The sequence below is a fragment of the Balaenoptera ricei genome, chromosome 2 (genome assembly GCF_028023285.1).
Source record: "Balaenoptera ricei isolate mBalRic1 chromosome 2, mBalRic1.hap2, whole genome shotgun sequence".
Taxonomy (NCBI): domain Eukaryota; kingdom Metazoa; phylum Chordata; class Mammalia; order Artiodactyla; family Balaenopteridae; genus Balaenoptera; species Balaenoptera ricei.
The window spans coordinates 174,912,029-174,938,235 of NC_082640.1; the positions used below are offsets into that span (position 1 = coordinate 174,912,029).

The following is a 26,207-nucleotide window of genomic DNA, read 5'->3' on the forward strand; positions in this document are numbered from 1 at the left end:
ACTGAGGTTAGGGAGTTGGAAAAAAGCGCCTTCACAAATGAAGCTCTGGTGGGAAATGACTTTTAAATGACGTTTAACTACCATTACTTTGTTGAGCATAAGGGGCCCCTCTGTAAAAGGGGCTGCTGGATAGGTACCATCCTCCAAGGACAGGAGGTTTTACTTAAGATAAATTAGGCACACTCGGTTAAGATTTAGGGTGCTTGTGCACATGGGGTTATCCACCGAGCACAATGGAAGGGGTTAGAAGAGGAAGATAAGGGAAAGAATGAGGTTTAAGCAGGGGAAGAATAATTTTAAAATTCCTAAAGACATTTTTTTTAAAAACCTCCAAAGCTTCTAAAATAGTAGACACAAAGATAAGCTTTATAGAGAGTATAGTCCACAAATAGATTCATGCTTTTCTAATGACATGTTTTACCTTTTAGTCTAAAAGCTTATTTAAATGTATGCTGTCAGAAAGCAAAGTTGAAATGTGACACCAATGAGGCAGATGAAAGTCCCAGGGCAATTTTCTCTCTGCCAGGCACAGGGTCTGACACTAGCAAATATAAAGCATCCACTAATATCAGTTGCATGAATTGAATAAACATGCAATACTCTGCTTACTGGCTGCTGTAGCCATATAGGAGAACTAGGGCAGATTTTTCATCTCAAGTTTATTAACAGTAAAAGTAGAAAGAAATAGGTAAATATTATAATAGCTAAAAACTGCTATTCAGATAGACCAATGGGCAGCAAAAAAGAAGGGGAAAAGTAGAAGGAAACGGGTAATAACATAGCAAGAACACATTTCCTGATGAACATATCTCTTAAATTCTGATCTCTTCCCCTCCTAGAAAGGTTCGGAATAAGTCTTAAGATTCATTCTGTTCATAACTGAAGAAGAGAAGGAGACCATCAATAGTACACCTTTGTGACAATAATTATAAATAAACAAGTGAATAAATATGATATGTTCTCAGGAGCTGTGAGGCACATTTCATCAATGTGACTCTTACGAAAAAACATTGATCAACTTAAAATTATACTGAGATTTACTTACAGTCCATAAAATGGAATACCTCATATGATGCTTGTATAGACTACTGGTTCCTTGATTAAACCTAAAAGGAACTTCCTATATGAAAAAGATTATATCTCAATTCATTTGTAGTTGCTAGATGATCTTCTTTATATGTAGAATGGCTTATACTCTATATCCATAAAATAGGAATATAAATAATTCCAACTTGCACATAAGATTGTCATGGTGATTAAATGAGCTATTGAGAGTTAAACTTGGGCCAAACATGCAGTAAGCATTTATTTAAAAATGACTATTGACTACTGTTATTATTTACAGACATCAGTTACAATTTATAGAACTGAAAAATAATGACATGTTTAATTATAATGATTTTAAAATAAAATTCAAATTTATGGTGTCCTGACTTACCTATTCTCTCAATGTAAGCATAATTTCAAAGCTTAAAAATGTTTAATATATACTTCTACAAAGTACTACAGGGTCTAATTAGTTTTAGTTGGTATTAAGCAAAAGAGAAATTTTCTTAAATAACTGATATTTTAGTGCAATCCTAATGTTTTAAAATTGCAGAGATATCTGGTTTTTATTCAAATGCAAATAAATTGCTTTTAAAGATTTTTATGTGACAGTAGTTAGAGTGCCAGATGAAGCACTCTGATGTTGTGTTTCTAAGAAGCATAAAAATAACACAGAAATCACACAAATAATGTGAAAATTCAAAGTCACAAAATCTCTCCCACTGTAAAACACGACCATCCTCCCTAAATCCCGTATGTCCCATCTTCTCTTCTCTTCTTCCTTTCATGGCAAAAGTTCTTTAAAGAGTGCTCTACAGGGCTTCCCTGGTGGCACAGTGGTTGAGAATCTGCCTGCCGATGCAGGAGACGTGGGTTCGAGCCCTGGTCTGGGAAGATCCCACATGCCGCAGAGCAGCTAGGCCCGTGAGCCACAACTACTGAGCCTGCGCATCTGGAGCCTGTGCTCCGCAACAAGAGGCCGCGACAGTGAGAGGCCCGTGCACCGCGATGAAGAGTGGCCCCCACTTGCCACAACTAGAGAAAGCCCTCGCACAGAAATGAAGACCCAACACAGACAAAAATAAAAATAAATAAATTAAAAAAAAAAAAAGAATAAGAGTGCTCTACATGTCTGATCTGACTCTCCTTACTTACTCTCCATTCACTTCCTATTGCTGCTGTAACAAATTACTACAGATTTGGTGGCTTAAAACAAGACAAGTTTATTATTTTATGTTGTAGATTAGAAGTCTGGTGTGGGTGTCACTGGGCTAAAATCAAGGTGTCAGCAGAGCTGCACTTATTCTGCAAGTTTTAAGGGAAAGTCTGTTTCCTGCCTTTTCCAGCTTCAAGAGGCTGCCCACATTCCTTGGCTCATGGCCTCTTCCTCCATCTTCTAAGCCAGCAGTGGCAGCTGAGTCACTTCCCACACTGCATCACTCTAACCTCTTCTGTAGGCATATCTCCATCTGACTCTCCTCTTCTGCCTTCCTCTTCCACTTTTATGGGCCCCCCCAGGGAATCCAGGATAATCTCCCTATTTTAAGGTCAGCTGACTAACAACTTTAATTCCATCTGCAACCTTAATTTCCTTAATTTGTTTGTCATGTAACCCAACATGCTCACAAGTTCTGAGGATGAGAATGTCAGCATCCTTGGGTGGCTGTTATTCTGCCTACCACAGCCTCTATTCACTCCTAAACACAGGGCTGTTCCACTTCCACCCCCATAACACCAGTATAGTCTAAGGTTTAAAACAACCTCATGTTACTAAAGTAAATGGATACTTTGCAGTCCTCATGTTTCTTGACTTTTCAGCTGCACTTTGCAAACCAAGAGAAAGACTATTTCAGGAAGAGCACAGCACAAGAATCATCCCTGTGGGTCCAGCCCAAAGTGAGTCTCCCCCAATGGTTGTGTTAAAGCCACTTAATTTGGGGTAGTTTATTATGCAGAAAAGGCTAATGGATACACTAATAACTTGTATATCATGCTTGTAACCAAATAATTTGCTCAAGATCACACAGTTATTAAGTGATGAAGCTGGAATTTAAATCCAAGTTCATCTGACTCTCAAATCTAAAGGCCCTGCATGGCCCGCCTTTACTACACTATATTCCCATTTACCTTCCTGTCTTTAGGCTATCACAGACGCTGGGTGAAGCCTTGTGTCTGCAATGTTCATTCCTATCCTCTCCTGTTGCTCCTCTAATTTCTATTTTTCCTCTTAAGTTACACTTTAAATGTCACTTCTCTGGACGGTCTTCCCTAATAACCCAGAATAGACTTAGGTCTTTTCACTAGTAACCTCTGCATTTCCTTCCAACTACTTATTTCAAGGGTTATTACTTAACTGTGTACTAATTTGTTTAATGTCTGTTCCCCTTTTAGATTATAAGGCCCGGAGGACAAGAATCTTGTCTAGGTTGTTTGTTACTCTTATCCAAGCACCTGGCACATAGTAAACAGGCAAGAATTTGTAGCATGAATAAAGAGTTCTACAACTGACAATATCTTGATGCAGTTCACTTGTTGTATCAAAGGGTCAATATCCCAAGAGTCCTCCAAGAAATCTACACAATGAACTTGAAGAATCTGAAGCCATATATTATCTCTTAGGTGAGCCATCATTTATTCCTCTTCTTTCAAGTTCTGCAAGACTCCTATGCTTCTAAGTGGCTCAGTATTAGGCCCATGGACTGTGGGAAAAAGGCTTCACCAAAAGTTTGGCTGAAGTTTATGTCTAGAGAAGTAACAAGTTAGAATGCTCAAGACTTCTACCAATGTGCAATAATTCTAGTACTTTGACACATTAATATGTCCTTTAGAAAATAATTTAAAATTACACTGTTAAAATGCCAGATTCTTTATTGTTCCCTTTTGAAAAAAGTTCTTTTTCTCTATTTTACTAGAATGACATTAATTTAGGTCAAACTTTTTTCATATTAGGGACGTAATTTATGTCTCATTTCAATGACACTTAATTGACACAGATACTTAACAACAGCAAGTAGATTTTGTTTTGTTGTTGTATGGTTACCCCACCCTCAATAACATTTCTTCTTGGATATAGGATAGCATATGTATGTGTGTGTATGTGTGTGTGTGTGTGTCTGTCTGTCTGTCTCTCTGTGTGTATAGGAAGATGGGTGGAAACTGGAGGAGAGAGAAGGAGCCTTTGAACTAGTAAATTTATTTTTTTAAACAATGAATTAACTTTAAGAACTTGAACTGAAGATCTCCACAAAATTTCCAGGATTCTAACAACTCCCTAAGACAAAACTTTTAATATAGTTGTGACAATATCTCATGGGGCTATCATTAATGATACTGTATTATGAAAGCTGCTAAGAGAGTAGATCTTAAAAGTTCTCATCACAAGAAAAAAAATGTAACTATGTGAGGTGAAGGATGTTAACTTATTGCAGTGATCATTTCACAATATATACATATATCAAATCATTATGTTGGGTACCTTAAACAAATATAATGTTACATGTCAATTATATCTCAATAAGACTAGAAAAAATGTATCTCATGAGATTAACATTAGGGCAAACAGCATCTGCTTTCAATCAAAATTATTACTTTTAAAGTACATATTATTTAATTTACATTTCAAAACAAAAAAAAAATTAGGTGTTCAAAGTCACCTGTAAGTATTTGCAACAATTTTTTCTATTCACACTATTAACATCACTGTTAAGAAGCCACGCTATTAGAACATTAAGAACACGGAAAGAATTCACTTTGTCGAGAAGAAACATACATTGTTAGTTGGTAGAGGACAGTTTCAGCTGCTCAAGACCTCTACACATTTGACTTGACTTAATGTTGAACCCAGAAACCTCTCTACTGTTTGTAGTTTACGTGCTTCTATTAACAGACGGAGAAACTGAAATCCACTGGAGATACTGAGTTGCATAAGCCTTAGAGTATTACTGAGAACTACAGAAACTTCCTGATAGCTCTATTTTCCATTGAGGATGCAAAAGGATAACCATGTAAGGATCTGGCCAACTTTTTAGGCTATGTCTTGTTCATGCAATCTCACGGAAATCTGCTGGTATGAGAGGAAGTAGCTGAGTTAACTGACAGAAAGAAGGGCTAAAACCTACATCTCCTACTTTCAAAGAAAGAGTCTCTGTTCCGCTTTCACTCTCCAAACACCTACTTCTTTCTAGTAATGTTCTGACTGACCTCTCGTCCTCTAGTCTTTTTATCTCAAATTCTCTTTAGAACTTCTCTGTTTCATATTTCTTCTTACAGTGGCAGCTTCCAAAGAGCTAACTGCCATTATCCCATATTTCCCCCATCTTTCAGTACCCACCCATCCCCAACCATGCCCTGTTCCTTGGTCTTTTTTTTTTTTTTCCTACAAAATTTTCTGTTCCTTCGGAGACACTTCATGTACATCAATCCCACACATTCTGGTCCTCACTTCCACCTACTCTTCCTCCTCCAGACCACCTAAATCGTGCTTGATTCCTCCCTGTCTGGTGTCTCAAGTGCAGTCTTAATGTGATGGACCACACATACCTGAAGGTAATTTCTTTTTAATGTCATGCCAGAGTCATCTCACTTTTTTTTCTGGTTTTAGCTCAACATTCGAATGGCACCTCTTGCGAATGCATTCCAGGGCATCAAAATCATGACAAAGTTCTGACAAAGACATATCTATTTATCAGTGCTGTGAATTAGTCATATTTACTTCAAAGTGGGGAAGCTCCTTCAGTCACTGTCTGTTTTGCTCTATGCTGTAGAATGCAACGGATCATGAACGATTCTAATTGTTACCATCTCAGCAAGTATCCTCACCCGTGCAATTTCTGAGATGAAATTAATACTTGAAAGCGAAACTTTAATGTCTTAAATACCTTTTAGCTCATGTTGAAAGGGTGACTCATGATGACAGAACTATCTACAAGGCAGGGGTGGCATTCATTATTGAGAATGCTCCTTGGCATCACCTTTATAAATACCTTTGTGATTTGCTTCTTTAGTGTCTTGTGAATTCTGATTAATCTAACAGTTTACACAGTCAGAGATCAGCTGGTGTTTTGACAAAATTACTACTAACAGACATCAGAGGACACCAAAAGAAAAATTGTTTTTTATGGATTATTTTCTACATAGCATTCCTTCCCACTGACAGTTGAAATGAATACGAGTTTTAAGAGCGAGAGAGAGAATAGATGAAAATATTTTTATATTTCTTGTTGTAAGCACGCAGAGAGAGGTACAGAAAAAGTGATAAAAAGAGGTATGGTCTCCATGTTATAATATTTGGAAAGGCTAAAACAATATAAAGGAGAAAACCCATCAAATCTATATGATGCCATTAGATATAAATTAAAACAAAGCCTAAAAAGATATTAATATGTAGAATTAGAAGAAAAAAACATAGATGTGACTTATAACAGATGAATTTACTTCAGGGGTCAACAAATTACAGTCCAGAGACAAAATCTAGTCCACTGCCGCTGACCCCTGATTTAGAGGATAGCAGAAACAATACAAATGGGTGGAAGGCAATTACATCTAAACAAAGAATACTGTGGGAAACAATCATCCGTACTCAGTGCTGAGAGAAATGCTATGTTCCGTATCTGGCAAATGTCAAAGGTAGGCATCTGTCAAAGTAATACCAACACTACAATGATCTTATCATGTGGAGAAGCCTGTGCTAAGGAAGCAGTTTATACCAAAGGAGCAGCCTGGTGAAGAAATCCCCGGTGAGCCACGAATCCTGGTAGCAGCGTGATGGCAGCCTAGACCTGCATCTCCAAGTCTACTCCCGAAGCATCTTAAAGAACAGCAAGAATGACTGTAAACCTCCACAACCTACTCCTTCAGCAAAACTTAGAGCCTAAGAAAACCCATACCCACCAAACAGCATGCGGTGAGCAGGCTGAGAAAGAACAGGGCAGGACACAAGCACTAGCGGGAAGGTAGGAAAATGCAGTAAGACAGCAAGAGATAAATGAAGGTACAAAAATTAACAGCTCTCCACTAGAAGATATGGTTGGAAAGAAGACCCTACTGACAACAGTGACAGATGATTGAATATCTAAGATTAACTTAAGAAATGTGGGTAGGAGGAAAATGATTAAAAAAACTCCTGAAGGTCTCAGAGGAAGAGTTCAACATATGAGAAGACATACCATGTTCTTGAACAGGAATAACCCAAATCATAAAAATGTCAATTCTCCCTATATTTTTTAAAAAATATAAAACAATTGCACTAAAAACACCCTAACAAGTTTCCCCCCGAAAAACCAGGCAATTTGATTCTAAAGTTCATGTTGAAAATAAACCAACATGATGGGCCCCCAAAAAGCTCTGAAAAATAAGAGAAATGAAAGATAAAAGGGGTGTAGCCTGCCCAGGTATTAAAACTCATTGTAAAACTTTGATAAACTAAAACAGTATGGTAATGGCATATGGTTCAACCAAACAAACAGGTCAGTCAGTCAGTCAGTAAGCAGACCTGAACATATATGAGAATTTAAAATATGAAAAAGGCAGCACCTCAAGTCAGTGTAAACTTGGACTTTTTACTCCATGGTGTTGGGAGGAGTAAACATCCACACAGATGTTCTCCATGCAAAAAATAAAACCATCCAAGTACTGAAAAACACATCAGTGAACTCCTTTATAACCACAGGAGTTGAGGAGATCTTTCTAACTATGACTTAAAATCCATAAGCCATAAAGATAGTTTTAAAATAAATTCTACTATACATAAATTTAAAATTTTTACATGGTAAAAACATCATAAAGTCAGGACAAATGGAAAATGGAAATATTTATTATGTATATCACAAATGTTTAATCTCTCAAAGAGCTCCTAGAAAATTGAGAAGAAAAAATGGGCAAAGGGTACAAACAGACAATTCTCAGAAAAAGACAAATGACCCCCTTAAACATATGAAAAGATGTTCAACCTCACTTAAAAAATGCAGATTAACTCTACACTGAGACACCACCTCATCTACGAGACAGGCAAATATCCAGAAGCTTGAGAATATGCTCTGTGGAGAAATAGATACTCTAATACAATGCTGGTGGGAGTGTAAAATGGTACAACCCCTAAGGAAAAGTATATGCAAAATTACAGATGGCAAAAATATACATCAAGCAATCTCCTTCCAGGAATCAAGCCTACAGTTTTTCCCTATGCAAGCGGGAAATGACATGTACAAGTTGTACCCTGAATCATCAAAATAAAAGACTGGAAACAACCCAAGGATCCAGTCCTAGAGAACTGGTTAAGTATGCTATGGAATGGAATGGAATGCAGGGATAAAGATCTTCCCCATTCTTTTTTATGCAGGGATAAAAAAGAATGGGGAAGATCTTTATGAACTGTTACAGAGTAAACGCTAGGATACACTGCTAAGTGAAAAAAAGAAAGGTCAGAATAGTATCAGTACCTAGAGCAGGCTACCTCTGGTTATGACTGAAGACAGCTGATTATCAGGGACCCTGAAATACAGCACCATTTGAGTTTGCTCTTTAACTTCTAACTTTGAATATTGACAATTAAAGGGACTGCGTCTTGCCTTTCCATCAGAAACTGCATCTCAGGGAAACCAAAACATTACAGTAGATGAGAGAAAACCATACTCTTCAGAAGAATGACAACTAATAAATATAGAAGAAATGACATATTTAGAAAAATCACCATTTTGCAACTCATGATGAAACAGTTGATTTAAACAAAGAATTATGAAGTGTTAAATGTTAAAACCATAAAGTGTCAAAACATCACAGAGATTATTTTCACTTCTAAGGAAAAAAACATAACTCCATTATAAATGGATCAGACTGTCATCTCTGTAATTGCCTTAGCATTACTAACAATCAGTTAATAGGTTCCTCTTGATGTGATATAATATGAAATATGCAACATCACCTATGGTGTGTTCTAGCTAAAATATTTAATGTCAATCTGTCAAGACTTTAGCTCTAATTTCCCAAATACTGGAATTTAGCAGAGGAATAACCTAAAGATACTACAAGATATTTTTTCAGACCGATAAACCAAGGATATAAAAAAGGGAATGTTCCAGATTAAGAGACTTCAAGGACATAACAACCAAGTGAGTGTTCCTGGTTTGGACAAATCAGCTGTAAAGGATATTATGTGACAATGAGTGAAATGTCAATATGAACCTGTATGGTAGATGGCCACAAATTCTTTGCAGTCGCCTCATTAAGAAGTGAAGTCTATTGAGGGTGTGGAGAAAAGAGAACCCTTGGCACTGTTGGTGGGAATGTAAACTGGTGCAGCCCCTATGGAAAACAGTATGGAGCTTCCTCAAAAAATTAAAAATAGAGCAACCATATAATCCAGAAATTCCACTCCTGGGTATTTATCTGAAGAAAACAAAAATACTAACTTGAAAAATTATATGCATCCCCATGTTCACTGCAGCATATAATAGGCAAAATATGGAAACAACCTAAGTGTCCATTAATGAATGAATGACTGAATAAAGAAAATGCTGTGTGTGTGTGCACGTGTGTATTTCTATATATATGTAAAATGGAATATCATTCAGCCATAAAGTAGAATGAAATCTTGCCATTTATGACACTATGGATGAACCTTGAGGGCATTATGCTAAGTGAGATAAGTCGGACAGAGAAAGACAAATACCATATGATCTCACTTTACGTGGAATCTAAAACAAAGAAACAAACAAATCAAGCTCACAGCTAGAGAACAGATTGGTGGCTGACAGAGGTGAGGGGTTGGGGGGATGGGCAAAATGGGTGCAGGGAGTGAAAAGGTATAAACTTCTATCTCTAAAATAAATAAGTTATGGGGATATAATGTACAGCATGGCGACTACAGTTAATACTACTCGACTGCATATGTGAGAGGCCCTAAGAGAGTAAAACTTCAAAGTTCTCATCACAACCAAAAAAGTTCTGTAACTGTGTGTGACGGATGTTAATGAGACTTACTGTGGGGCTCATTCTGCAATATATACAGGTATCAATTCATTACGTTGTTCACCTGAAACTAATATAATGTAGTATGTCCATTATACTTCAATTAAGAAAATCTTAGGGGCTTCCCTGGTGACTCAGTGGTTAAGAATCCATCTGCCAATGCAGGGGACACAGGTTCGAGCCCTGGTCCGGGAAGATCCCACATGCCACGGAGCAACTAAGCCCACGCGCCACAACTACTGAGCCTGCGCTCTAGAGCCCACAAGGCATGACTACTGAGCCCATGTGCCACAACTACTGAAGCCTGCGTGCCACAACTACTGAAGCCCGCGTGCCTAGAGCCCATGCTCCACAATAAGAGAAGCCACCGCAATGAGAAGCCTGCGCACTGCAATGAAGAGGGGCCCCTGCTCACCGCAACTAGAGAAAGCCCGTGTGCAGCAACGAAGACCCAATGCAGCCAAAAATAAATAAATTAAATAAATAAATTCATTTTTAAAAAATCTTAAAAAAAAACGTGAAAAGAAGCGAAGTCTATTTCCCTAGTCACTAAATCTGGGTTGGTCTCATGTTAGAAGTGAGGCTCATAGGGGCTTTTGGCAGTACCTGTTAGGCTGAGCCCTGGCTCACGAGCTTCCAGGGAAACAGCACAGGTTAATGTGTCTCTATAGAGCTCATGAAGTCGGTTTAATTCATGCATGAACATGAGTTCATTTTTCATACAGCTTTTTTAGAGACACAAGCCATTGTGCATAATTGACCCAAATCCTTCAGTTCTTGTGTTAGAAAGGTAATCAGTGTGTGTTTTCTCCTCTTAATCCAGTGTGTGCAGTTACACATCTGTCTGTGGATAAACTCATAATGTTCATTGCTTAGCATCTCCTATGAACTGATTCCCAGGGAGGAAAACCAAAAGGGAAACCTCCGATTCCTCTCCTTTCAGCAGATGTGGGGGAGATGGTTGGAGGCTATGGGCTCACCCGTGAAGTTCAGCTGTGTGTGGTGAATTGTTAGCAGTCATGTTCTGACTTGATGTGAGGAGGCTCCACATCCACCCCTCTGTGGGGACAAGTGACTTGTGAGATTAACCCTGGGAGGGCAGGTGGGTCAGCCTGGAGAAAGAGAGAGGCCCTGCCTGGCTGGGGAAGAGGAATCGGTGGTACCAAGAGAGGAGTGGCAGCCCTCCTCCCCTTCCACCTTGAGGAGGAGGTGCCAGGAAGTTGCCCCCTTACCTGAGCTCCAGCTCAGGTGGACTTGCTTTGGGGCCTCTGACACAGAAGCTGGAGCCCTGCCTCTCCACTGCTAAGTGGAATCTGGAATCTCTCATCTACCTCTTAGTCAATCAGTTTCTACATGTGAGAAGCAAGCCTGTGGGCCAGTGTCCTCATACATGCTGTGGCCTTAAAAAATAATTCAGAGGTTCCCTGGAAAACCAGTCCCAGGGTTCCTACAATTGGTAGTTTCTACCTGAACTTTAACTGGTATTGCGTACCCGGATTTTGATCGGTTAGCCTTAATTATACCTTGGCATAATCATTTCTGGTGACCAAATCATAAAGTTCTATCAGGGCACCTGTGTCAGTGGTGCTATGCTGGTCAAAATTTGAGACTTTGAAATAAAAAATTTGTCATATTCATGCCTCAAAAAAAAAAAGAAGTGAAGCTATGTAAGTTCCAGAGCCTGGCCTCGTAAGGCCTTGCAGCCTCTATGTTTGCCTTCCTGGCTGTCTTCATGAGCTGCCCTGAGACTGCCATGATATGAAGAAGCTGATCTACTACTGCACTGGGAGGATGAGAGGCCACGTGAAGAAGAAAAGAGGTGCCCCAACCAACAGCAGCACCAACTTTCAGACACAAGAATGAAACCACATTAGCTCTCAAGCCCAGCCAGCTCTCCAGCTTATAGCCACGTGAGCAAGCCAGCCAACCCATAGAACCATGAGCGATCTGCCCAGCCAACCCAGAGAATCATGAGAAAATAAATCATTGCTTAAGCAATGAAATTTTAGAGTGGTTCATTATGCAGCAGTAAATGTGTATCACTGAATATTAAATGAAATGAAAATTTATTAAGCAGGAAAGGTGGACATCATTAACTGAAAGAAAACAACAAAAAACGCTGGTTACAGAGAAGCAAGAAGAACTACAATCCTGCAGCCTGTGGAACAAAAACCACATTCACAGAAAGATAGACACGATGAAAAGGCAGAGGGCTATGTACCACATGAAGGAACAAGATAAAACCCCAGAAAAACAACTAAATGAAGTGGAGATAGGCAACCTTACAGAAAAAGAATTCAGAATAATGAGAGCAAAGATGATCCAGGACCACGGAAAAAGAATGGAGGCAAAGATTCAGAAGATGCAAGAAATGTTTAACAAAGATCTAGAAGAATTAAAGAACAAACAAACAGAGATGAACAACACAATAACTGAAATGAAAAATACACTAGAAAGAATCAATAGCAGAATAACTGAGGCAGAAGAACGGATAAGTGACCTGCAAGACAGAATGGTGGAATTCACTGCTGTGGAACAGAATAAAGAAAAAAGAATGAAAAGAAATGAAGACAGCCTAACAGACCTCTGGGACAATATTAAATGCAACAACATTCACATTATAGGGGTCCCAGAAGGAGAAGAGAGAGAGAAAGGACCTGAGAAAATATTTGAAGAGACTATAGTCGAAAACTTCCCTAACATGGGAAAGGAAATAGCCACCCAAGTCCAGGAAGTGCAGAGAGTCCCATACAAGATAAACCTGAGGAGAAACATGCCGAGACACACAGTAATCAAATTGGCAAAAATTAAAGACAAAGAAAAATTATTGAAAGCAGCAAGGGAAAAACAACAAATAACATACAAGGGAACACCCATAAGGTTAACAGCTGACTGCTCAGCAGAAACTCTACAAGCCAGAAGGGAGTGGCATGATATACTTAAAGTGATGAAAGGGAAGAATCTACAACCAAGATTACTCTGCCTGGCAAGGATCTCATTCAGATTCGATGGAGAAATCAAAAGCTTTACAGACAAGCAAAAGCTAAGAGAACTCAGCACCACCAAACCAGCTCTACAACAAGTGCTAAAGGAACTTCTCTAAGTGGGAAACACAAGAGAAGAAAAGGACCTACAAAAACAAACCCAAGACAATTAAGAAAATGGTAACAGGAGCATGCATATCGATAATTACCTTAAACGTTAATGGATTAAATGCTCCAACCAAAAGACACAGGCTTGCTGAATGGATACAAAAACAAGACCCATATGTATGCTGTCTACAAGAGACCCATTTCAGACCTAGGGACACATTCAGACTGAAAGTGAGGGGATGGAAAAAGATATTCCATGCAAATGGAAATCAAAAGAAAGCTGGAGTAGTAATACTCATATCAGATAAAATAGACTTTAAAATAAAGAATGTTACAAGAGACAAGGAAGGACACTACATAATGATCAAGGGATCAATCCAAGAAGAAGATATAACAATTATAAATATATGTGCACCCAACATAGGAACACCTCAATACATAAGGCAACTGCTAACAGCTATAAAAGAGGAAATCGACAGTAACACAATAATAATGGGCGATCTTAACACCTCACTTACACCGATGGACAGATCATTCAAACAGAAAATTAACAAGGAAACACAAGCTTTAAATGACACAATAGACCAGATAGATTTAATTCATATTTATAGGACATTCCATCCAAAAACAGCAGATTACACATTCTTCTCAAGTGCACACAGAACGTTCTCCAGGGTAGATCACATCTTGGGTCACAAATCAAGCCTCAGTAAATTTAAGAAAATTGAAATCATATCAAGCATCTTTTCTGACCACAATGTTATGAGATTAGAAATCAATTACGGGGAGAAAAATGTAAAAAACACAAACACACGGAGGCTAAACAATACGTTACTAAATAACCAAGAGATCACTGAAGAAATCAAAGAGGAAATCAAAAATTACCTAGAGACAAATGACAATGAAAACACGACGATCCAAAACCTATGGGATGCAGCAAAAGCAGTTCTAAGAGGGAAGTTTACAGCTATACAAGTCTACCTCAAGAAACAAGAAAAATCTCAAATAAACAATCTAACCTTACACCTAAAGGAACTAGAGAAAGAAGAGCAAACAAAACCCAAAGTAAGCAGAAGGAAAGAAATCATAAAGATCAGAGCAGAAATAAATGAAATAGAAACAAAGAAAACAATAGCAAAGATCAATAAAACTAAAAGGTGGTTCTTTGAGAAGATAAACAAAATTGATAAACCATTAGCCAGACTCATCAAGAAAAAGAGGGAGAAGACACAAATCAATAAAATTGAAATGAAAAAGGAGAAGTTACAACAGACACCGCAGAAATACAAAGCATCCTGAGAGACTACTACAAGCAACTCTATGCCAATAAAATGGACAACCTGGAAGAAACGGACAAATTCTTGGAAAGGTATAACCTTCCAAGACTGAACCAGGAAGAAATAGAAAATATGAACAGACCAATCACAAGTAATGAAATTGAAACTGTGATTAAAAATCTTCCAACAAACAATAGTCCAGGACCAGATGGCTTCACAGGTGAATTCTATCAAACATTTAGAGAAGAGCTAACACCCATCCTTCTCAAACTCTTCCAAAAAATTGCAGAGGAAGGAACACTCCCATACTCATTCTATGAGGCCACCATGACCCTGATACCAAAACCAGATAAAGATACTACAAAACAAGAAAATTACAGACCAATATCACTGATGAATATAGATGCAAAAATCCTCAACAAAATACTAGCAAACAGAATCCAACAACACATTAAAAGGATGATACACTATGATCAAGTGGGATTTATCCCAGGGATGCAAAGATTCTTCAATATACGCAAATCAATCAATGTGATACACCATATTAACAAATTGAAGAAGAAAAACCATATGATCATCTGGTTTTAGATGCAGAAAAAGCTTTTGACAAAATTCAACACCGATTTATGATAAAAACTCGCCAGAAAGTGGGCATGGAGGGAAACTACCTCAACATAATAAAGGCCATATATGACAAACCCACAGCAAACATCATTCTCAATGGTGAAAAACTGAAAGCATTTCCTCTAAGATCGGGAACAAGACAAGGATGTCCACTCTTGCCACTATTATTCAACATAGTTTTGGAAGTCCTAGCCATGGCAATCAGAGAAGAAAAAGAAATAAAAGGAATACAGATTGGAAAAGAAGAAGTAAAACTGTCACTGTTTGCAGATGACATGATACTATACATAGAGAATCCTAAAGATGCTACCAGAAAACTACTAGAGCTAATCAATGAATTTGGTAAAGTTGCAGGATACAAATTAATGCACAGAAATCTCTTGCATTCCTGTACACTAATGATGAAAAATCTAAAAGAGAAATTAAGGAAACACTCTCATTTACCACTGCAACAAAAAAGAATAAAATACCTAGGAATAAACCTACCTAGGGAGACAAAAGACCTGTATGCAGAAAACTATAAGACACTGTTGAAAGAAATTAAAGATGATACCAACAGATGGAGAGATATACCATGTTCTTGGATTGGAAGAATCAATATTGTGAAAATGACTATACTACCCAAAGCAATCTACAGATTCAACGCAATCCCTATCAAATTACCAATGGCATTTTTTACAGAACTAGAACAAAAAATCTTAAAATTTGTATGGAGACACAAAAGACCCCAAATAGCCAAAGCAGACTTGAGGGGAAAAAATGGAGCTAGAAGAATCAGACTCCCTGACTTCAGACTATACTACAAAGCTACATTAATCAAGACAATATGGCACTGGCACAAAAACAGACATATAGATCAATGGAACAGGATAGAAAGCCCAGAGATAAACCCACACACCTATGGTCAACTAATCTATGACAAAGGAGGCAAGGATATACAATGGAGAAAAGACAGTCTCTTCAATAAGTGGTGCTGGGAAAACTGGACAGCTACATGTAAAAGAATGAAATTAGAACACTCCCTAACACCATACACAAAAATAAACTCAAAATGGATTAGAGACCTAAATGTAAGACCGGACACTATAAAACTCTTAGAGGAAAACATAGGAAGAACACTCTTTGACATAAATCACAGCAAGATATTTTTTGATCCACCTCCTAGAGTAATGGAAATAAAAACAAAAATAAACAAATGGGATCTAATGAAACTTAAAAGCTTTTGCAAAGCAAAGGAAACTACAAACAAGACTAAGACAGCTCTCAGAACTGGAAAAAATATTTGCAAACGAATCAACGGACAAAGGATTAATCTCCAAAATATATAAACAGCTCATGCAGCTCAATATTAAAAAAACAAACAACCCAATCAAAAAATGGGCAGAAGACCTAAATAGACATTTCTCCAAAGAGGACATACAGATGGCCAAGAAGCACATGAAAATCTGCTCAACATCACTAATTATTAGAGAAATGCAAATCAAAACTACAATGAGGTATCACCTCACACCAGTTAGAATGGGTATCATCGGAAAATCTACAAACAACAAATGCTGGAGAGGGTGTGGAGAAAAGCACTGTTGGTGGGAATGTAAATTGATACAGCCACTATGGAGAACAGTATGGAGGTTCCTTAAAAAACTAAAAATAGAATTACCATATGATCCAGTAATCCCACTACTGGGCATATACCCTACCCAGAGAAAACCATAATTCAGAAAGACACATGCACCACAATGTTCACTGCTGCGCTATTTACAATAGCCAGGTCACGGAAGCAACCTAAATGCGCACTGACAGACAAATGGATAAAGAAGATGTGGTACATATATACAATGGAATATTACTCAGCCATAAAAAGGAACGAAATTGGGTCATTTGTAGAGACGTGGATGAATCTAGAGACTGTCATACAGAGTGAAGTAAGGGAGAAAGAGAAAAACAAATATTGTATATTAACACATATATGTGGAACCTAGAAAAATGGTACAGATGAACTGGTTTGCAGGGCAGAAATAGAGACACAGATGTAGAGAACAAACGTATGGACACCAAGGGGGGAAAGTGGCGGGTGGTGCGGGTGGTGGTGTGATGAATTGGGCGATTGAGATTGACATGTATACACTGATGTGTATAAAATGGATGACTAATAAGAACCTACTGTATAAAAAAATAAATAAAATAAAATTCAAAAAAATAAAGCTGGTTACAAATTCTATGTACAGGACAATTTCACTTTGATAAAACATACATGCATGCAGACACACAGACAAAAAGATCTAGAAGGATATACTAGGTAATAACAGAGAAATACATGTATAATGAGGTAAACTCTGGGTAGTGAAAATACATGTTTTCTCTTCTTATTTTTGTTTTCCTATAGCTTCTATATGCATATATATGCTTTTGTAGTAATAAGGCAGTTGTTAAAAATATAATGTTTTTAAAAAGGTCTATAGTGTTTACTTATTCATCAGAGCAGAAGGTCAGCCCCTGAAAAGCTTGACTTGTAAATTCTTGCTATTAACCTCTAACAGTACCCAAAAACTAGATAAAGTAAGTTAATCAATAAGCCTTTAAAGACAGTTATGGGCTGAAACTGTCTCCCCCAAATTCATATATTGAAATCTTAACCCCCAACATCTCAGAATGTGACTGTATTTGGAGTCAAGGCCTTTGAAGAGATAATTAAGTTATTAAAATGAGGCCATTAGGATAGGCTCTAATCCAGTCTGATTCCTGTCCTTACAAGAGAAAATTTGAACACAAAACGGGACACCAGGGGTGTGAATGTACAGAGGGAGGACCATGTGAAAAGGCAGCAAGTGGGGGGCCCTCTGCAAGCAGAGGAGAGAGGCCTGGGACAGACCTTTTCCTTATGGCCCTCAGAGGAAACCAACCCTGCTGGCACCTTGATTTTGGACTTCCAGGTGCCAGAACTGAGAAAAAAGAAACTTCTGTTGTTTAAGCCACCCAGTCTGTGATATTTTGTTATGGCGGCCCTAGCAGACTGAGACAGTACTTGGACAACTGACCTAGCGTGAGTTCTAAGCACTGCAAACAAATAATGGAACCATAAAAAGAGTTTATAATAATGTCCTGTTCAAGATTTCTGAAAAGTTTTGTCTTTAAAGTCAAATAGGGACTTCCCTGGCGGTCCAGTGGTGGTTAAGACTCTGCACTTCCACTGAGGAGAGCACAGGTTCAATCCCTGGTCGGGGAACTAAGATTCCACATGCCACACGGTATGGCCCAAAAAAAAAAAAAAAAAAAAAAAAAGTCAAATAACAACTACAAACATGCACAAAGAGAATGACAGTAAACATATCCACGAGGAGAGGAGGTACAGGGCATGCTTTCAAAATGCACTGCCATATGATGGAACGAGTTCACTGTCCACATTCTACTCGTGAGCTGGCACAAGAGATGGGTTTTCTTATCTTGGTTTGTATTTATTTATTTGTGGGCCACTGACAAAGAGCAAAAGTAATGAAGAGCCAACAACAAAAAAAGCAACATTATCAAGGACTATTTGTTTTTTAATCAGATCCAACATATTTCACTCATCTACTTTTAAGTTAAAAATATCAGGCTGGCCAAAAGGCTCCTTCAGTTTTTAAGTAAAAATGAAAGACACATTTTTTATTTTCACCAAGAACTTTACTGAACAACGTATTCACCGAACCTTTTGGCCAACCCAGTATCATTTATAAACTATACTATTACAATAAACAATTTTTAAAAGATTGAATCCAGTTATGGTCAGAGAACAGAAAAAAGAGAGAAGAGAGAGAAGCTGTGGTGTGGTGATGCAGAGGCCAGGAGTTTGGGTTCTTACTGTTTCTGGCTACTACGATCTTATGTCCCCTACAACCTACTGGGTAAAAATACAGAAGGAATTATATTTAAAAATCAGTAAATAACATAGATGAGCAGATACACACGGGGGCAGAATGAAGGCCTGAAACAACAGGCAGATGATAACATTAGTGGAGACTCTGACAGGACGGGAGAGACTGTGGCCTATGTGTATGAAAGATTTGGGATGGTTAGTTGATGGTAAGCACTGCAAGATAGGCCTGAAGTGTAACTTCATGACTCAAAAAGTGAATTCAATTTTAGGCATCACTAATAAAAGTATAAATTTCAAACTGAGAGCATTCACTAAAGTTGCCAAATACCACTAGTAATCAAAGAAAACAGGAGCACTGTTGGGCAGACTTTGAAATGAGTCAGATCTGAGTTCCAATCTTTATTCTCAAGCTTATACAAGATACGTGACTGCAGGAAATGCAGCTTCCAGAACCTTCAACATCTCTAATGAGAGGACTCTGGCAGTGTTGTAGGGGTCAGTGATACTGTGGGTAACACCTAGTGTGGTGCTGGCACACTGAAGGCACTCAAGAAATAGCTAATGCTTACAGAGCACTATGTGAAATTCTACCTCATCTAATCCACAGAAGAGATCAATAACAGGGGATTATAATACATAAGTGCAAATTCTCAAAAGAATGGGACTAAAACTATAACAGAAGAAATATTCTATGATGGAAGAGTATAATACTAGAAATACTGCCATGTAGGAATAGAAAATGGTACAACTTTTCACAAAGAAATCTGGCAATATGCACAGAGGACATTTCCAAAGTCCGTATACAACGGTCCAACTCTGGGAAAGGAAAAGATTCAGAAAGTGTCTGTGGGTAGAAACGGGAGTGAGCAAAGGGTTGACTGATTAGTGGGTATCTCCATGAAAAGCAGGTTTATCACCAGAAAGGCAAAGCATCTCTAAGAATAGAAATCTTTTCTTTTTTCTTTTTCCTAGTTACTGATTTCCATAAATATCCCCTTGTTGGCCCAAACGTGTACGTTCCTAAGAATTGTGGCCCACTTTCCCACTCAGCTCAGCACATTTGAATGGAAGACACCACCCAGGGAAGCAGCCACCCAAATGACTCCAGTGTTTTAAGATTAATAAAGGAGTGTGGAAGAGAAGTACGCAAATTCCTTCAGGATGGGAGGTCCCAAATCCAGAGCAATTCATGATGTTCAAGGAAATGCCACCGCTGAGAGAGGAATGAAAGTCAAAAGATTTCATTTCTTCTAAGTCTGAAGTATGCTGCCTTTTGAGTGCGTGACGGCACAAGACCCAAGTTTTCGTAAAAAGTCAAAAGTCTGATGACAACTGGCACTTACCTAAAATGAGATGAAGCTTGGTTTCTGTCTGGAAAGCGTAGTGCAAGGTCACCAAAAACGGCGACTGCCTGATGTGCTCCAAGACCTGTCGTTCTGTCCTCGTGTGCTCGGTGGTTTTGGCCTTTTGAACTATTGTTGCCTTTTTCAAAACTTTCATGGCATACAGCTTTCCAGCATCGTGACCACTTATTTTACGAACCAGAAACACTTTTCCATAAGCTGAAAATGAAAAGAAAAAGAGTTAAAAGGCTACACAGGCAGAGTGGTAATTTAGTGCAAGTCGAAAGTTACAATGCACAAAAGAACACTCTTTGAATGAAAGAGTATCCTTAGTGCTGTTTCCAATAGTTCTTTGATATATTTCTTCAATTTTATGTCAGACATATTTCTAGGTCTAGCCCTCAATATTTACATATCTAATCACTGCTGACAAAGTTATGCTTTCACTCTTTTACTGTTATTCTCTCCTCAGTATTTTTAGCTGTAGAAAACTAGCTGTTATTATGGTCAATTAACCACAATCCAATTCTGGAGCAACTAGGACATTTTAGACATCAGATAAAAACCTCTAGGTTTTGCTGCTGTTGTAAACAAATGAAAATAGTTCTTAAGAATCTCAAAAAACAAAAAATCTCATACACACATATAATTCAAGTACCTCAAGTACCCCTCTATACTTATTAAAAAAGTCTAAAGCAACATAAGCTGACATTATATAAACAAAAGAGAGCTCCAGATGTGAAAGACATTAAAAGACCCTAAATTGCAAGCAGTACCAACAGAAGCCCCTTTACATCTCTGGGCAGTAATTCACAGGTTAGTGGGTCAACCTCGCCACATTCTCCCTAAGTGAGGGCTCAGTTGGGCAAATCCTGTGTGTAGTGCCACTGCCCTAAGTGAGGCATTGGGGCCATATGGATACTGTGCCCACAGCAGGTATCCGCGTTTATTTCCCTAGGGAAGTGGGGAGAGGGCACGAAGAGGTGGGATGAAGGAGGAAGGGGAAGGCAGGCAAAAACACTGAGAGGGAAGAGGTAGGCCCCCAATTCATCCCTACGAGTTACAAAGGCTCTTTTCTTCTCAAAATGCAAACACCTCCTGGGATGGCTGAGCCCAGTCCCACTTTTGAAGTTAATCAGACCATCTGCATTCATCAGACCATTCTGGAGTTGGTCTGAGTTCTGACCCAGACTGGTGCTTCCATAGACCCTGCCCACACCTCGACAGTATTTAGCACAAAATCCTATTCTAATCCAGCCACTAGACCAAGAGAGCTTTAAGGCAAGGGCTCTTGTATCTTGGCTGTTATTCAGTTTAGTACTTCAGGAAGTAAATGAGTGCCGACCCAGTATGTACAATGGGCAAAGAACGACGGTGGTACTCCTGAGGAGGGAGAGAAACAACATTCCTCAAGGACTTGGTGATGCAGTCTCCGTGCTAAACATATCCACACAGTGATTCACTCACTCCTCAGAACAGCCAGTGAAGTTGGTACTTTCAGTAATTCCATTCTGCAGATGAGGAAACAGATTCAGAATACTTAAGCAAGTGGCCAGAAGACTTGGGTAAAAAGTGGCAGAGCTGATTCAGATGAAAGCAGTGTGATTCCAGGGACCACACGCTTAACCATAAATGAATTTTTTCTTTAAATAAGAGAGATTCTTCTTCAGTACTAGAAATCGGATGTTCTGGATTTTAATAAAACCAACACCATAAACATGCTGAACACATTCTGGGATACAGGAAAAGTTCATAAAAGGTTTGTATCTTATCTCGTTGTAAATAAAACAATTATAGATTGAGAGTTTAGTAAGGCAGAAGTGAACCAAAAAAGAAAATGACAACTTTTAGAACCTAACAAATTAACCTAAAGTATACAAATGAAAAAAGTTAATCTATTCAAAAGCAGTGAAATGAAGCTAGAGAATATTCTAGAGAAGAGTACTGTACCTTCCATGGAGTAAGGCACTATATAAACCCGGAAGAAAGTCAAGTCCTCTCTAAGTACAGGGCTTTTGTGTTCCCTACACACACGGCACCTGCTCTAGATTCCTGTTCTGAGATTCCTATCTCCAGAGTGCTGTGGTCCTTAGAAATTATGTTATCCATCTATCTTCTCCAACAAAGAAAATCTTTCTACAACATCACGGAAAGATGGCTAAGAGCTTCTTCCCAGCGCTCACGTGTGTCTTTCAGTCCAGGTGCTGACCCATGTGGCAGATGGACCACAGGGTGTTAGCATCTAACAGCTGAGTACCTGTCAGGCACTTTAGAGTTGGATTACTTCATTTGATTCTTCTCACATCCCTACGAGGAGGTGAGGAGGATGACCTCCACTTTACAGATGAAGGAACTGGAGCGTAAAGGAGCTGGGTCCCTTGCCCAAGGTCATACTTGCCCATGTGGCCTGACTCCTGAGCCCACACTCGGAGCAGTGCTCCAGCTAGCTGCCTTCCTAAGGTGAATGACCTCATAGGCAAAGAAATTAGGAACCAGACATTAAAAAGAAGTCACAATACAGGTTAGGTAGGTGTTCTAATGGTGGAATAGATATATTTCTACTACTTCCAACTAGAGGAGGTTTCATAAAGTCACCCATTTTATTGATGGGGCGATCTAAATATTCAAAAAATATGCCTTACCTTGAGTGGAAACAGGCCTTTCTACAATATTCATCCGTTAGCCCTTCTATACCTTCTGGACTTACAAAAAATAATATTACTCTTCTTTTCTAAGATAATTTTTAAAATATTTTAAAATACTATTATGCCATCTCATCCAAGCAAAATGTTCTTATTCCCTAAACCAATCGAAAAGTAAATGACTTTAAGACTTTGTACCACTAGGAGGTGCCCTATATGTGTTCCGTGAGTTTGTAAATACTTTTTCTTTGATTTCTTTCCTATTACCTTAAAAATGTCATATATCACTCCAAATAAATGTGAGGTAGCAAAGGACGTTAATGTATGTGGGCAAATAATATAAAATCATCCTTAATGCCACGTTATACACTGTACGGTCAAATAATAAACAGTCATCCTCCTGCCATGTGATGATATCCAGAAGTTTTCCAATAATATGAGCTAAAGACTACATATTCTGCCTTTACCATTATAGTTATCTATCAGTAAAATGTCGGGGGAAAAAGTATGATGAAGCTCACAAATCTTTTGATTTTACTTTTATAATTTCCATGATTAACTAAAGCTATGGTACTTCTATCACATGGTACATGCCAATAGATGCTTACAACAATAAACTTCAAGGAGTGCCTCACAATGTTCCAAGCAACAGATATTTCAGATAAACAGGATCTTACTTACAAGTAGGCTGCTTAATGAAACAGAGTTTGCCTCCAAACAGCGTTGTTTTTTGAAGCACCCATAAGGCTGCTTATCACATTGCAAAAGGGGAAGAAAACACATTCACTGCTGGAGAGACCTTGAAGAAGCCACCTTCTCTGACTGAGCTGGTTTGCAGATTAGTACAGAGGGAGAAAGTGAAGGAGTCCTTCTGTTGAAGAGTGCCATCCAGTCTAGAACCGCCTACATGTTTTCCAATATTTTAAGAGGGGCCACTGCAACTGAACTTGGTGGCAATATTATTTCCTTTTAGTCTGTAATGAGATGAATGACTACCTTGTTGTGAAGCCAACTCCTGGCTTTCGTTCACTGTGTGCTGATGTTGTTAAAGAATTCCTATTTTGAAAGCATCTTTTGGAAACTGCAAAAGCTACCAATGGTGGAAACTCTTTTGGCCGAAAAAGGTAAACAATAGTACTTCCTGCTCAGATGGAGCCCCTAAAATGAATGTTTAGCAATACAGCTGGGATTTGCTGCTTAGGTGAAGAGACTAAGCTTCACGCTTCATCATAACTCTAATTTCAGCATCAACGTGCAATGGCTTCAGATGCACTCCCAGCAATCTTCACAGAGGCCTTGTGTACTGCTCTGATCTTATCAATTTCTCCAGAGCCAGGGCCTTTCCAAGATATTCTGTCAAGAAATGTGAGCAGAAGAGGGCATGGAGTTCACTGGTTTCCCAGAGGACAACGCTAGCAGCGCTTGATGGGACTTGAGGTAGAATTTCTACTTATTAGACTGAGGGAAAGTAAACTCTAAAAATAAATGACAAGAAGGATTAATTCCTGACTTAGCTTGACAGACACCTACGACCATATGAATGAGGTAAATCTTTCAATTCAAGGCCCGACAGACACTGTTCTGGATGTTACCGATAACCTGTGTGCTCTTACAGCCGCAGGTTATAGCAGCCGTTTCAAAGAGAGGACTGGATCCAGACAACCATGTAAGCTTTTCCAAAGCTGGGGGGAGAATTCCATAGGTTGGGGGGCAAACTACAGATACCTTACAAAGGTCATTTCTGTTCAAACTGAAATGTGGATTTAGAATCCTAGTCTACCTGACACAGCACAATGTTGCCAATGGTCTCAGTAGTTTGATGATAAAGGAAATCATGTAAAATGAACTAAACGCAGTGTCAAGGGGAAATGTCTAGTTCCTTGGACCAGGTCTCAGCTTGCTTTTCCACAGGTGTGACTCCTATTCCATTGGCGACAATGATCATTATGAATCAGGTTTTTAAGCACATGTTGTCATAACAGAAAAATTAAAACGGATTGACGGTTTTAAAACAAGATGACATTCATGCTGTCACATCATAAGCTACTGCACAATATCAACTACTTTTTCAAGCTAAACAAAAGCAGCCTTCTTGCTTAAACTTATTTTGAGCATAATTAAACTGATTTTTTTCACTTTATTTGCAAAGTCTGAATTCATTAAAAAAAATTTTAGGAAGTAGCCTTTATCTTGGCATGAAAATGATGAGATCAATTTGTTAAAAAAGTATTTTTACAGCCTGTCTATAAAAGCAATCCATTTACAATGCCATATAATTCAATGCAAGGAAAATCTGTCTATGTTTACATGCATTATTCTGGTGAAAGGGGTTAAGAACTAGAAGGCCTCTGGATTAATTCCTTCAGTAGAGAGCTTATCCGGGACACGCTGCTCCCATTGGGATCCAAATGCTCCACCACCGTGAGATCCCTGTCTTCTGTCACTCAGACTTTTATTAATGCTGCTCACAACTCTATACATTGTACACTCTGCTTAACCAGCCATGCCACACTTTGGGTGCATTCCAACCTTGCAGCATAAACTGCTGTACTCAAACTACTGCTTTAAAAACAGGATGGCAGAAGCTCTCTTGGCGACTTCCACTTAGACAACGCCCAACGCTAACTGGTATCCCCCGTCCGGTTGTGCACTGCACACTGATGCCTATAACCAGTTCACACGTGCACTGCTGTGCCCACGCCGTTCAGCTGTCTGCTTCACACCAGTCACTGACACTCGCTGCCTCACTTGTGTGTGCCTGTTGTATACGTTATTCTTATATAATTTAACTACATATTACATAAGCCACTGAAATGTAAATGTGAAAGAAAAGAGAAAAATGAGGTTAAAAGCTTTGAAAGAACTACATAAAGGCAAGACACTTAAGAAAAAAGAACTGCTGAAAAATCAGGTGTGGGTGAAACAACTATAAAAGGCTAGGGGAAAAAATTGTGAAAATCTAAAAGGATTCTGTATCCAGATCACTTCAAGTGTGTCTGGTTCTCACTCCACTTTAAAGAATTGGAAACTTAATTTTAGATGATGCATTACAAGTGCGGTTTATGCAAAACAAACCATTGTTTAAGAACTTACTCTCAAAGAGTCTTGTGCCTACACGCAAAGTGAATATATATTTATATACTTTAAGTGAAAAGTAGTATGCCCAAAGTACATGTATATATCCTTTTAAAATGATATTCCACTTTAACCAACTTTTTCTGATTGGCCACAAGTACCAGTCATGTCATATGAGAGAGACGCCACTAACTAAAGGATCATATTCAATGCTGCTGGAATTCATCTCTCTCTCACCCTTCCAGAATAAGGGAATTTTTTTCTTTAACTTTTTATTTTATATTGGGGTA

The 26,207-nt window shown here is 38.5% G+C and overlaps 1 protein-coding gene across 1 annotated transcript in view; it reads right to left on the bottom strand.

Annotated features, from left to right (window-relative positions):
- RPS6KA5 (ribosomal protein S6 kinase A5) overlaps positions 1–26,207 on the bottom strand; it is a 182,677-nt gene that overhangs the window by 82,335 nt on the left and 74,135 nt on the right. The window contains exon 3 of the mRNA XM_059914826.1: positions 20,201–20,419. Coding sequence (XP_059770809.1) covers positions 20,201–20,419 — 219 coding nt within the window. The remainder of the gene's footprint in view (positions 1–20,200; positions 20,420–26,207) is intronic.